At 49.1% G+C, this 14,805-nt stretch overlaps 1 protein-coding gene across 1 annotated transcript in view; it reads left to right on the plus strand.

The window, feature by feature from the left end:
* Nucleotides 1-14,805, plus strand: part of LOC105485001 (von Willebrand factor A domain containing 3A) — a 63,695-nt gene that overhangs the window by 35,276 nt on the left and 13,614 nt on the right. Inside the window, 8 exon segments of the mRNA XM_071084227.1 lie at nt 3,617-3,691; nt 3,997-4,141; nt 5,536-5,731; nt 6,984-7,054; nt 10,031-10,183; nt 11,829-11,919; nt 13,256-13,366; nt 14,344-14,441. Of these exon segments, the coding sequence (XP_070940328.1) occupies nt 3,617-3,691; nt 3,997-4,141; nt 5,536-5,731; nt 6,984-7,054; nt 10,031-10,183; nt 11,829-11,919; nt 13,256-13,366; nt 14,344-14,441 (940 nt within the window).

A 14,805-nucleotide genomic window follows, 5' to 3' on the forward strand; every position in this document is an offset into this window, starting at 1 on the left:
AGTGCTATTAAGTGTTTTCTATAGAAATGAGTAGATAGCTAGGTATGGGACTGCAAGGTATCAGTGGCAGGATCAGTTCATTCCACCTGTGAGGAGTAGGCTCAGGACATCTTCATGGAGCAAGTGCCCCTTCCGCTGAGTCTTGATGAATGAGTAGGTGTTTGCCTAGCACCTGAGAATGATGGGATAGGGAGAAATGGTGTTCCAGGTAGAGGCAACAGCATGAGCAGGAGCGTGAGGTATGTTAGAGCTTTAGGGACCATCAGGTAGTTCAGCATGGATATGGGGGTGAGAGGGAGAGAATGTGCATGACAGAAATAACAGGTGATGGAGGATTGATATAGGCCATGCTCATGAGTTTCCTGTGCTATAGGATATAAAGGCACTGGAGGATTGCAAGCAAGGTACTAATACGATCAGGTTTGCATCTTCAAATGCTCGAGCAGTGCTGTGAAGGAGGAACTGAAGGGATGTAATACCGGAGGGAAGAGACCAGTTTGACTCTTGCAATTGCCTGCCCTAGTGTTGAGTGGGCTTAAGCCAAGGCACTGTGAATGGAAGAAATAGTGTGTGGCCAGTAAGAATGGCCATTATTAAAGTCAAAAAATAACAGGTGCTGGCGAGGTTTCAGAGAAAAAGGAACAATTACACACTTGTTGGGAGTGTAAATTAGTTCAACCATGGTGGAAAGCAGTATGATGATTCCTCAAAGACCTAAAAACAGAACTACCATTCAAACCAGCAATCCCATCCCTGGGTACATACCCAAAGGAATATAAATCATTCTATCATAAAGACGAATGCACATATATGTGCATTGCAGCACTATTAACAATAGCAAGAGATGGAATCAATGTAAATGCCCAACAGTGGTAGACTGGATAAAGAAAATGTGGTACGCATATGCCACGGAATACTATGCAGCCATAAAAAAGAATGAGATCATGTTCTTTGCAGGAACATGTATAGAGCTGGAGGCCATAATCCCTAGCAAACTAACACAGCAATAGAAAACCAAATACAGCATGTTCTTACTTATAAGTTGGAGCTAAATGATGAAAACACATGGACACATAAAGGGGAAAAACACACACTGGGGCCTATTGGAGGGTGTGGGTGAGAGGAAGGAGATCAGGAAAAATAACTGATGGGTACTAGGCTTAATACCTGCGTGATGAAATAATCTATATAACAAACCCCCATGACAGGAGTTTACCTATATAACAAGCCTGCACACATACCCCTGAGCCCAAAATAAAAGTTAATCAAGAAAGAGGTGCATGGAGGCTGGGCACAGTGGCTCATGCCTGTAATCCCAGCACTTTGAGAGGCCAAGGTGGGCAGATCACGAGGTCAGGAGATCAAGACCATGCTGGCTAACATGGTGAAACCCCATTTCCACTAAAAATACAAAAAAATTAGCCAGGCGTGGTGGCGGGCACTTGTAGTCCCAGCTTCTCAGGAGGCTGAGGCAGGAGAATGGCATGAACCCAGGAGGTGGAGCTTGCAATGAGCCAAGATCACGCCGCTGCAGTCCAGCCTGGCAACAGAACAAGACTCCGTCTCAAAAAAAAAGGTGCATGGAAAAGATTTTGGGGAGTTAGAATCTACAGAATGTCGTCCCTGGCTGTAGGGGGTGAAAGAATGGTAAAGAGAAGATGATGCCCAAGAACAGATCTCTGAAGGGAAAGATGGTTTTAAACATCCAGAGTCTGAGACACTCCAGAGTTTGGAGAACATTAGGAGGAGAAGGAGCTCCAGTGAGGAGACCTAGCCAAGAAACAAGGGGTTTTGAGCCATCAGCATTTTAATTATATGAATGAAATAAATGGTAGTGCAGGGATCGCACCTGTGGAGATGCGAAGGGGAGAGAGAAGACAATCAAAGGCAGCACTTGGGAAATACCAGCATTTGAAGGGTGGGCAGAAGAAGGGAACCACCAAAGGAACACAGGAAAGGAGAACCCAGAGAGGTGGGAGGAAAACAAGAGAGAAAGGTGTTGGGATGCTATGTTAGTCCGTTCCTGCACTGCTATAAAGGAGTATATGAAGGTCGGGCGCGGTGGCTCACTCCTGTAATCGCAGCACTTTGAGAGGTCAAGGCAGGTGGATCACTTGAAGCCAGGAGTTCGAGACCAGCCTGGCCGACGTGGTGAAACCCCATCTACTAAAAATACAAAAATAAGTGGGTCTCAGTGGTACAGGCCTATAATCCCAGCTACTCCAGTGGCTGAGGCATAAGAATCACTTGAACCCAGATTTATTATCCAGCGATAATAGGGATATATTTCCACTGGTGGGGGAATGGAGGGCATTGTTCATCTCTACCAGAGAACACCCCCAGGGTGGAAGTTTGACTGCAATGGGTTGAAGAGGTGAGGAAGTGGTGGTATATTGTGTTTCCAGGGAGCTTGTCCACAAGGGGAAAGAGGAAAGAGCGAAGTTGCCCATAGAGTAGCTTCCCGGTGGAAGGAGGATGTTCTTGTCAAGTATAGAGAGTCTGAAACAGGTAGAGAGGTGCTGGGGGCAGAGGGAAGTGGAGAGAAGTTGGGAATGTGTGGATGTGAGGGTGGAACTGTGGGGCAAAGTTTCAGAAGAGATGGGTGATGATGAGGTCAAAGGCCAGGTGGAGGAATTAATCTCAAACTAGAGAGGGGACAACTTTTCATTCATAAAGAGTATAAATCCCCTTCCCAAGGATCTTAAATTCTGTCTTACAGGACAAATGAGACAATGTGGGTTTTCTGGATTTGGGGGTTTATTTGTTTGTTTTTTGAGACGGGGTCTCGCTCTGTTGCCCAGGCTGGAGTGCAGTGGCACAATCATAGCTCACTACAGCCTCAGCCTCCTGGACTCAAGTGATCCTCCCACCTCAACCTCCTAAGTAGCTAGGTCAACAGACATGTGCCACTATACCCAGCTAATTTTATTTTGTAGAAATGGGGTCTTGCTATACTGCCCAGGCTAGATGTGTATTTTTTTTCTTTACCAAATCCTGTTGATTACATAGACGTGTATTTAAAAAAACAAAACAAACAGCACTTTGGGAGACTGAGACGGGCAGATCACAAGGTCAGGAGATCGAGACCATCCTGGCTAACATGGTGAAACTCCATCTCTACTAATAATACAAAAAAAATTAGCTGGGCGTGAGGGCAGGCACCTGTAATTCCAGCTACTCGGGAGGCTAAGGCAGGAGAATGGCGTGAACCCGGGAGGCGGAGCTTGCAGTGAGCCGAGATCCCACCACTGCACTCCAGCCTGGGCAACAAAGCAAGACTCTGTCTCAAAAAAAAAAAAAAAAAAAAAACTATAGTATGGATAGGCAAGAGAAATGTGGAGCCATGCTAGGGGAGGTTAAATGGGGCCACACGCCATAGCTCAACGCTTCAGAAAGAAAGCTGACCAAAGCTGGCTCACGCCATGTCTCGGCTGAAGTATGTTGGGACATATGACCTGCAAGGAAATCTCAAGGCTAGCCCAGGCCAGTGACATCCTCACATTTTAGGGGATCTCATCAGAATTTTGTCCCCACTAAAAGCCTGCAAAGCCCAAAGAGCTGGGCCGCCAAGTGGACCTCCCCCAGCCTAAGAATGAACTCTCTTTGCTTCTTAAAGGTTTGGAAGCACAAGTGAAAGCTGGAGGCCTGAGATGGTTCCCATGAGCCACGACAATTTACAAAGTGCCTGGCGGTAGGTGATGGGCAGAGACTTTGTGGGGCTGTGTCTGAGGGAAGGCTTGCAGGCGTTGTTTTCTCTGTCCCCCTCTCCACCAGGAAGTAGCTCTCTAGAGTCCCTGACCCCAAACAGCCATGGGCAGAAATCAGAAAACAGCTTCCTTCTATCTGCTGCTCTCCCCACCTGGCCGTCTTCACTTTGTGAGAGTGATGACATCAACTCCATCACGTCTGAGATGGCAAAGGCTCTCACCTACTCCCAAAAGGTATGCCCTAGGCATGGGCCAGTGACCCTCAGCGTGGCCATCTCTGCCTCCCCAGGTGGGCCCTGAACCTGCGGTGTTGGGGCAGCAGGAATGTTCTCAGCGCCCTGCGGAAGGCTGTGGAAGTGGACTTCAAGGACAAAGACAAACACCAATCGCAGGGAATCTACCTCTTCACTGGGGGCATCCCTGACCAGGACATGGTGGGTAGGCCACGTCCCGGATGTCCATTATCCTTTGCGACCTCATCCATCTTCCCCCAGGTGGATACCTCGCCAAGCTTTCTGCAGCATGATTTCTAAAGCAGTGCTTCTCAAACTTTAATGTATAGACAGGCACCTAAGGATGCTGTTAAAATGCAGGCCCTGGAGACCAGATTGGGCAACATAGGGAGACCACATTTCTACAAAAATTTTAAAAATAACCTGCCATGGTGGCACATGCCTGTAGTCCCAGCTACTCAGGAGGCTGGGGTGGGAGGATCGCTTGAGCTCAGGTGCTCAAGACCAGCCCGGACAACATAGCAAGACCCCATCTCTACAAAAATAAAATTTAAAAACCAGATGTAGCCAGGCACGGTGGCTCATGCCTGTAATCCCAGCACTTTGGGAGGCTGAGGCAGGCAGATCATCTGAAGTTGGGAGTTTGAGTTCACCTTGACCAACATGGAGAAACCCCATCTCTACTAAAAATACAAAATTAGCCAGGCGTGGTGGCACACGCCTGTAATCCCACCTACTCGGGAGGCTGAGGCAGGCGAATCACTTGAACCCTGGAGCAGGAGGTTGCGGTGAGCCAAGATCACGCCATTGCACTCCAACCTGGGCGACAAGAGTGAAACTCTGTCTCAAAAAAAAAAAGTGTGGTGACGTGTGCCTGTAGTCACAGCTACTTAGGAGGCTGAGGCAGAAGGATTGCTTAAGCCCTGGAGGTTAAAGCTGCAGCAAGCTATAATCATGCCCCTGCACTCCAGCCTGGGCAACAGAGCAAGACCCTGTCTCTTTAAAATATATACATACATACATACATACATACATAGTGCAGATCCTGGTTCAGTAGGTCTGGGGTGGGGCCTGGGAGTCTGCATTTCTAGCAGGCTTCCAGGGGATGCGGATGCTACTGGTCTAGACCACGCCTGGTGTCAGGAGGCTCTCAGGTCCAGCTCCCGACCACGCTCTGTTAAAATATTGAGAGATGGGAATTGAACAATGAGATCATTTGGACACAGGAAGGGGAACATCACACACCAGGGCCTGTTGTAGGGTGGAGGGAGGGGGAGGGATAGCATTAGGAGATATACCTAATGTAAATAACGAGTTAATGGGTACAGCACACCAACATGGCACACGTATACATATGTAACAAACCTGCACGTTGTGCACATGTACCCCAGAACTTATAATAATAAAAAAAAAATTTAAAAAAAATTTTATTGAGAGAAACTGTAACCCAGGTTCATCTCTTTCCATCCTTGTGCCAAGGACTGGACAAGGCATAGAGAAGGCCCTGGAGAAACATGGCCAGGCTGGGCTGCCCAGAGCCCCACAGCTTCAAGGCCCTCAGCTGCGGGCCCCTCTTACCTTCTCTTCCCCACCAGCCTACAATCAGCGCCTACATGGCCGAGGCCTGTAGTGGCTGCGACCTCCAGCTGAACGTGTGTCTCTTCTACGTGGGCGAGCCAAAGATGGACACCACACCCCCTGCCTGCTATGCCAGTCGCACTGACACGGCCGCTGCCTACAAGGAAGTCACCCGGGCTGCAGGTGGCCGCTTCCACTGGTTTGGAGACACAGGTACATGAGTGTTTCCTCATCCCTTTGGCTCATTCCAAACAGTTGCCTCAGCACCAGCATAGCTCCCTTAGACCACAGATATATTCCAGAAAAGCAGCTTGTGAAAATCACATTTTAAAATGTAAAACTATTCCTCTGAAGATAGATAGCAGTGATGGTTGCACAACAATGTGAATGCACTTAATGCCACTGAATTGTACACTTTTAAATGATTGAACTAGGAAGTTTGATGTTATGTATATTTTACTGCAATTTTTTTAAGTTAAAAAAGGTAGGCCGGACACAGTGGCTCATACCCATAATCCCAGCACTTTGAGAGGCCAAGGCGTTTGGATCACTTGAGGTCAAGACTTTGAGACTAGCTGGGCCAACATGGTGAAAACCTGTCTCTATTAAAAATACAAAAAATTAGTCGAGTGTGGTGGCACACACCTGTAGTCCCAGCTACTCAGGAGGCTGAGGTACAATAGAATTGCTTGAACCCAGGAAGCAGAGGTTGCAGTGAGCAGAGATCACGGCACTACCCTCCAGCCTGGGTGACAGAGCAAGACTCTGTTTCAAAAAAGAAAAAAAAGAAGAAGAAGTAAAACTCTGAAAGTATATTATGGGTCAGGTAGTGGCTCACACTTGTAGTCTCAGCACTTTGGAAAGTTGAGGTAAGCGGATTGTTTGAGGCCAGTCCGAGACCATCCTGGGCAACATAGCAAGACTCTACCTCTACAAAAAAATTAAAATTAAAAATATGTGTATTTTAGAATGTCAGAGCTAGAAGGCACCCTAAACATCCCTTAGATTGTTTTTTGAATGGTGGTATGTTCATAGCACATGGTTGGCAAGATAGTACACGGTACACAAAGCAACATTTTTTTAGAGACAGGGTCTCCCTCTGTCACCCAGGCTGGAGTGCAGTGGTGCCATCATACTTCACTGCAGCCTCAACCTCCTGGACTCAAGCAATCCTCCCACCCTAGCCTCCTGAGCAGCTGGGACTACAGATGTCCACCACCACACCCGACTAATTTCTTAAATTTTTTGATAGAGAAGGGGTCTCACTGTGTTGCCCAGGCTGGTCTTGAACTCCCAACCTCAAGCAATCCCCTTTTCAGCCTCCCAAAGTGCTGGGATTACAGGAGTGAGCCACCACGCCCAGCCCTTGAGTCACCTCCAGGTGGCTTTCTAGTATCCAAATGATGGGGATACTTGCCAGGATCCACACCCTGTCTCCCATGCTCACGATGTGCTTTGTTTCCAGGCATTTATGAGAGCGATGACATCAGTTCCATCATGTCTGAGATGGAAAAGGCTCTCAACTACTCCCAAAAGGTATGCCCTGGGCATGGGCCAATGACTGCACTGCCTTCTGTATTCATTTCCTGGGGCTACCATAACTGCCACAAATTGGGCGGCTTAAAATAACAACCATTGATTCTCTCACTTCCAGAGGCTGGAAGTCTGAAATGTGTCAGCAGGGCCAGGCTCCCTCTGAAGGCTCTGGGTGGAATCTTTCCTTGCCCCTCCCTGGCTTCTGGTGGCAATTGGTGTCTGTTTGTTTTTAATTGTACTGGTTGCTCTTTTAAAATGGCAAGGAAGACTTTATTTAAGACTGTTGCAATAGGGGAGAGAGACTGAACTCAACTCTAAATAATAGCAAAATAGCTGGAGATGTATAGCCAACGAGCAGAGTCAGTGGATGGAAAATTACTAAAAGAACTGGATAAATATGATAGGTAAAAGGATTCTTGTTAAACAGGGCTCTTGCTAACGGCAGACCAAAGGCTTAGATATCAAAAATAGAACTGGGCACAGTGGCTCTCACCTGTAATCCCAGCACTTTGGGAGGCCGAGGCAGGCTGATGCTGGAGCCCAGGAGTTTGAGACCAGCCTCGGCAGCATGGTAAAACCCCATCTCTATTAAAGAATTTTCTAAAAATCATTAAAAAAAAAAAAAGATATCTCAGATGGGAGATGAGGAACTTGATTGGATATCAAGGATGGGACAGGTCTCACTAAACTGACTTAGCAGAATTCTTTGCCAAAACTGAGTTCAGCAGGCCAAGGTCAAGGCGTCATTGAGAAGATGGTTTAGAGGAGCCTGGCTAAAGTTTGGTCAAGGTGGGAGTCCTTTGAGACTAAAATGTTACTTCCTCAGAGAGAGGAGTTGAGCAGGACAAGATACAATGAGAGAGGTAGCTAGGGGCCAGATCACGTGAGGAGCAATGAACATCTAAGGAAGAATTCCTTGGACTTGCAAGTGATTGAAGAGGCAGTGTGAAAGAGAAGACATCCAAAGTGACCCCCACGCTCCTCACTGGGGCACCCAGTAGACAGTGAGGCCATTGACCAAGATGGAGAAAACAGGAGGAAAAGCCCATGGAAGGACGGTGCAGGGAAGGCTGGTCTGGGACAAGGGTGAGTTTGTGGAGCCTGCGAGATGACAAGTGAGGGTACCCTACAGGCAGGTGGGAAAAGACATGGCTGGAGATGGAGATTTGGGGCAGTTTAAGCCACAATGATGGACAGAGGGCACTTAGCAAGGATGTGGTCGAGGCAATGGAGTGGAGGAGCCTGTGAAGGAGACTCCTGGACTCCACCACTCGCAGAAGGACTCACTTCCCAGACAACTGTGGACTCCTGGGAGGGCGGGGCCACATCTCCATCTTCTATTCCTCTGTGGCCACTGGATCTGCAGATCTGTGGCTCCCCCTGCGTGCCTGTGCTGTCTTCCCCAAAAGGGACCCTTTTGGTGCTTTTAAAATATCCCTTCCCGGCTGGGCGCAGTGGCTCATGCCTGTAATCCCAGCACTTTGGAAGGCCGAGGCGGGCAGATCTCAAGGTCAGGAGATCGAAACCATCGTGGCTAACATGGTGAAACCCCGTCTCTACTAAAAATACACACACACACACACACACTAGCTAGGTGTAGTGGTGTGCACCTGTAATCCCAGCTATTCTGGAGGCTGAGGCAAGAGAATCCTTGAACCTGGGAGGCAGAGGTTGCAGTGAGCTGAGATCACGCCACTGCACTCCAGCCTGGTGACAGAGTGAGACTCCGTCTCAAAATAAATAAATAAAAAATAAAGAAATGTCCCTTACCCTCAGGTGCACGCAGTCCCATTCCCTCATCTGATAAACTCATTCATATGATGTTAATGGGCAATGACTGCGTAATTCACCTTTCCAGAGGATGCTTATTTACATTTGAGTGGTGTCTTCTGGAGCTTTGATTGAGAATAATTGCTGGGGAACCAGTCAGGCTGACCGGCCCACAAGTGGAGGCCACAGTGTCTCACAATGGAAGGGTGCTGGCTTTGGAACCAGACCCACCTGGTTTGAATTGAAGTTTCTCTACACACTGATAAGGTGGCCTTAGATGAGAACCTTAAGCTCACAGAGCTGTAACTGTAATAGATCTGTTGCCAGATATGCATGGCAAGTCAATGCACAGAGACACTGGGTTGTGGCAGAGGAAAAAATGTTTAATTGTAGAACGGCCAAACGAGGAGATGGGAGGGAACCTCAAATCCATCTCCCCGGGGAATTTGACATTAAGGTTTTTAAGGGTATTGCAGTGGGCTGAAGTGTGGAGGTCACTGACTAGTTGAGTGCAGGCTGGAGTCATGGGCGGGGGAGATGAAGAAGCTGTGTTTTCATGCTGTTCCTATTCCTCTGGGGGTCTTCAAACTGGTTGGCATCAGCTACTTTGCTGGAATTCGAGTCTGAAAAACATCTTAAGCAATTCTTAAACAAAAGCTTTGTGATTTTGACATCAGAAATCCTATCTAGAGGAACAATGGGGATGCAAACAGCCAGGATCTGGTGCTATGTGACTTTAGGTTACAAAGAAGTGGGGCTATGTGCAGCCTGATCAGGGCTTCATGATAACTAGATTTTTGTCCAGAATTCTTGTTAACTCTGTGATGACAGCTTCAGAGCTTTGGTTTCCTCATGTGTAAAATGGGGAGATGACAGCACCTACCCTATTGGCGTAGCTGACGTGACTTGTTGGCATGAGGGTTGGAGACTCCCAAGTATTCACTAACCCAGAGCCTATGCCTCCCAGGCCCCCATACCTGGTCCTTACTGTTGTTCATAGGATTGGTCCATAGCACTCTCGGCCCCAGGTGGCTTTCTAGGGATGAAAAGAGGAATCCAGGGGATGTCAGAGGTTTCAGTGGATACAGTCCCTTCTGCGCTCTCTCTCTCTCTCTCTCTGTGTGTGTGTGTGTGTGTGTGTGTGTGTGTGTGTGTGTGTGTCCACAGTGGCTGGGGGTGCCACTGACCCTCCCAATCCCACTGCAGTGTGCCTTCCTCATGGCCTCCCTGAAGAACCATTCAAGAAAAGTACTGGGAAGTGCAGCCCTCCTGAAAGAAAAACCAAAGACACTTCAGCTAAGAAGTCAGCCCAAGAAGCTCTGCCCTCCCAGGCCCACCGCCCCCGTGGGGGCCAGAATGGTTTGACTCCCCTCCTAATAACACGCGGAAGATTTGGTTTCCTGTTTGTCTTCTGGTCTTTCCTGGGTCTTACAATGGCTGGGGCCAGCAGGGATGGGGTGGGCGCTTCAGTGGTGAGTGTCCCGTGGGTGCCTCTTGCCCAGGCCTCCGGGGGAAAATCTCCCCCGGGGGGCCGGCTCCTCAGCTCTGGGGCTCCTCTGGCCTCCTCCACCCCACCCTTGGCTCTGCCAGCTTATCCCAGCCTTTTCCCTACCTTGGTACTGAGGATGCCACAGAATTGACACCCACCTGTTTCATCTGATGGCTTATCCTGGAGGGTCTCTTGGAGGCAAAGGAATTAGGGTCTCTAAGGGCTCTTCCCACTGCTGCCTAAGACTTTGGAGGGGCCGATAGGAGCCTGAGGGTGGGCTGCACCTGCTAGGGGTTTATCCCCATTCACAGCCTGTCAATTCTGTCCTCCATTAAGTACCCACCCACCTTGGAAGTCAGAAGGGCTCTAGAGGAAAGACCTCAGAGGCACCTGTGCTTGTGAGCAGACTGGGAGGGACACCTGTGAGTCCCTCAGCATTGCATGACTCAGACCCTGTGAGTGCAGCCCATGTTCAGAATGTGGAAATCCATCCCAGACCGTAGGTAGCAGATTCCCAGTCAAAGGGCTGCCTTTCCAGGAGAGCCTGTGCAGCCAGGCTCTGCCCTCGTTCAGGGAACTCCACCAGGTTTCAGGAGCCAGCTCAGGCACTTCACCCCCTCCTCAGGGGCTGCCTCTTGAGCCTCCAGTGCTTCCTGAGTGCCTCCTGAAACCAGGCGGGGTGCTCCCCAGAGAGTGACTTTTTAATGACCATCACACTCCGGTCGTGGCTGAGAATGAAGGAACTCTTCCCTTAAAACAGATGCCTGGGCCAGGCTCAGTGGCTCACACCTGTGATCCCAGCACTTTGGGAGGCCGAGGCAGGCGGATCACGAGGTCAAGAGATCGAGACCATCCTGGCCAACATGGTGAAACCCCCTCTCTACTAAAAATACAAAAATTAGCCGGGTGTAATGGCGGGCACCTGTAATCCCAGCTACTCGGGAGGCTGAGGCAGGGAGAATTGCTTGAACCTGGGAGGCAGAGCTTGCAGTGATCCGAGATCATGCTGCTGCACTCCAGCCTGGGTGACAGAGCCAGACTCCATCTTAAAAAAGAAAACAAACAAACAAACAAAAAAAAAAAAACTGAGGTGCCTGATAAGGCACAGAAGTTACCTAAATTTCTGTTGTCATGCTGGAAGCCCAGACATCCCAGTCCATTAGGAAGAGGGGCGGGTAACTGATGAAGAAAGTTCTGGCAAACCCCCATAGCTCTCTCACTAGCAGCTGTCTCACTCTCATCTCACACACATACACATGCATACATACACATATGCACATGCACACACATGCATATACACTCATACACACGTGTACACACCCATACTTTTTCACCTCAAAACCCAGAGTCCCCTCTGAATCTGCTGCAGGAGAGGGGCCAAACCTATCTGAGGAGTCCCCTCCCTTAGGCTCCTCCCTGCAAAAGTTCCTCATGGACAGATTGAGGTCGCGGTAACTGAGGCCCTGCCTGCCACAGGGAACACTCCTCTGATGGGAAAGACCACCTGTTTTCTAGAGCATTAAAGATGACCCTGACAGAGAGAAGAGCCCCCTGCTGAAATCTCTGAAATGGCGTCCACTCAGTAGCAGAGCTGGCATCTCACCAGGTAAGGCACGACCACAGTCAAGCAGGGTGGAGGGATGTCATGGTCACGGCTGAGGCATGGGTTAATAATGATAGTAACTAAAGCCAGGTGTGGAAGTTCATGCCTGTAATCCCAGCACTTTTGGAGGCTCAGGTGGAAGAATCACTTGAGGTCAGGAGTTCAAGCCTTGACAACATAGCAAGACTCCATCTCTACCAAGAAGAAAAAAAAAAAAAAAGCCAGATGTGGTGGTGCATGCCTGTAGTCCCCCAGCTACTCAGGAGGCTGAGGCAGGAGATGGCTTGAGCCCAGAAGTTCAAGGCTGCAGTGAGCTATGATTGCACCACTGCACTCTAACCTCAGTGACAGAGCAAGACCCTGTCTATACTTTTTTTTTTTTTTTTGAGACAGAGTCTCGGTCTGTCACCCAGGCTGGAGTGCAGTGGTGTGATCTCAGCTCACTGCAACCTCCACCTCCTGGGTTCAAGCAATTTTCGTGCCTCAGCCTCCTGAGTGGCTGGGACTATAGGTGGGTGCCACCATGCCTGGCTAATTTTTTGTATTTTTAATAGAGACGGGGTTTCACCGTGTTGCCCAGGCTGGCCTCCAAGTCCTGAGCTCAGGCAATTCATCCACCTCAGCCTCCCAAAGTGCTGAGATTACAGGGGTGAGCCACCACGCCTGGCCACATCTCTTAAAATAATAATTATAATAGCAATAATGATAGTAACTAAAACGATCAATGATCCTGAGTGTTGATCATGTGCCAGCCCATCTGCTAAGATTGTCCCATTTAGAGCCTATAATGATCAATCCTTTGCATCGGTACTCTATCAGCTTCCTATTGTACTGACAAAGGAACTGAGGCTCGGGGGGGCTAAGGATCATGTGCCACTAGTGGTAACAGGCCTTCACAATCTTTATGAAAGTATTCAGCTCATAGAACCTAAGACCATGTATTTTATTTCTGATGTCAAAGGTATGGCAGAGTGGCTCAGAGCAGAGTTCTGAAGTCAGCAGGACCAGGTAGAATCATTGCCCTGCTTCTTACTGGTGGAGTCCCACTTACCTCATCTGTAAACTGGGGGACTGTGAGGATGAAGCGAGGCAGCATACTCAGAGCACTTAGCACAATGCCAGGGAAGGATCTGGACTCGGTAAATGGTAGCTATAGCTATTTCTTATCCAAGCAAAGCCAGAGACCTGGGGTGGGGACACGGGGTGCCTTGAAGTCATCCTGGAGCCCCATTTCCTGGGGTGAAGTATAGCTGAACTTGAGTGTCTCTAAGCCAAGCTGGACAGCTATAGCGCAAGAATGCACACAGCTGCTCCAGCCAACAAGCCAAATGTTCTTCAGCTGCGGCCCAGCCAATGAAAGAAGGGATGATGGAACAGAGGAGGAAGACCAAGTCAAGGGAAGCAGAGACATCTCTTTCGCTGTTCTACACAGAGAAAGGGAATAATGTGGGTAAGTTAGAGGCTATGCAGGTGTCTGGACAGGCCCCCTGGCCCTGGGGGAGCTGTAAGGGCAGCAGGTACTGCGGGAAGGAACCCCTCCTGCTGTCCCAGGACCTGGGCACTGGTGCGTCTGCAGCAAGCCTGTCCTCAAACAACTCAGTTCTCCCAGCCCTGGGAAATGGACATGCAAAATTTTGACAACAACCAGGGAATGAGAAAAGTCAATATTGAAGATGAGACCTCCTGAGATCCTCAGGCACTCCGACTCTGTCCACTAGGTGCAGTTTCCTTAGCTCTAAGGCAGATGGGAAGGGATGGAGATGATTCCCCTAGGCCAGCCTGATTGACTGCTGTGAAATGGTGCAGATCCCAAGAACAATTCATTGCTAGGCGGGAGGTTCCCAAACAGCCTTTCCCCATCCACCCAACAGCCTCCCTTTCTACCTCTCAGCAAATTGCACTAAGGGCTTTTACAACTGACTTGATTGACAGAGAAATTGACGTGAAAAAGGGAGCAGGGGGAGGGAAGAGAGGTACACAGAGTGACCATCTTAGTTCATTTGTGCTTCTATAAAGGAATACCCAAGGCTAGGTAATTTATAAAGAAAACAGGTTTATTTAGCTCAGGGTTCTGCTGGCTGGAAGTTTGGGCATCTGGTGAGAGCCTCAGGCTGCTTCCACTCATGGTGTAAGGCACTGGGGAGCTGGCATGTGCAGAGATCACATGGAGAGAGAGGAAGCAAGAGAATGGGGAGGTACCAGGCTTTTATTTAACAGCCAGCATTTGCGGCAACTAATAGAGGGAGAACTCACTCGCTCCCCACCCTGTCACCAGGGAGGGCATTGATCTATTCATGAAGGATCCGTTCCCATGACCCAAACACCTCCCATCAAGCCCCATCCCCAACACTGGGTATCACATTTCATGAGGTTTGCAGGGGCTCAAACATCCAAACTATAGCAATGACCTTACTCTGCTTCTCCTAGGCTCGGTGTACAAGAAGTACCCTCAAGGAAGGGGCGTGAGAAGGATTAGCTCTTCTATTGACTTACCCACAAAGGATACAGTTTGCTCAAGCCAAGAGGTATTAAGTTGCTTGTACCAGCACATGCCCATTAAGCAATAGAGTAATTCCTTCCACCAGCCATTACTTCTAGGAGTGGGGGTATAATCAGAAATGAGAACAGGCCGGGCACAGTGACTCACACCTGTAATCCCAGCACTTTGGGAGGCCGAGGAGGGCGGATCACTTGAGGTCAGGAGTTCGAGACCACCTGGCCAACATGGTGAAACCCCTTCTCTACTAAAAATTTAAAAATTAGCCAGGTGCAGTGGCACGCCCTGTAGTCCCAGCTACTTGGGAGGCTACAGCATGAGAATCACTTGAAACCGGGAGGTGGAGGTTGCAGTGAACCGAGATTGCGCCGCTGCACTCCAGCCTGGGTGAC

This window comes from Macaca nemestrina, chromosome 18, assembly GCF_043159975.1.
Source record: "Macaca nemestrina isolate mMacNem1 chromosome 18, mMacNem.hap1, whole genome shotgun sequence".
Classification (NCBI taxonomy): Eukaryota; Metazoa; Chordata; class Mammalia; order Primates; family Cercopithecidae; genus Macaca; species Macaca nemestrina.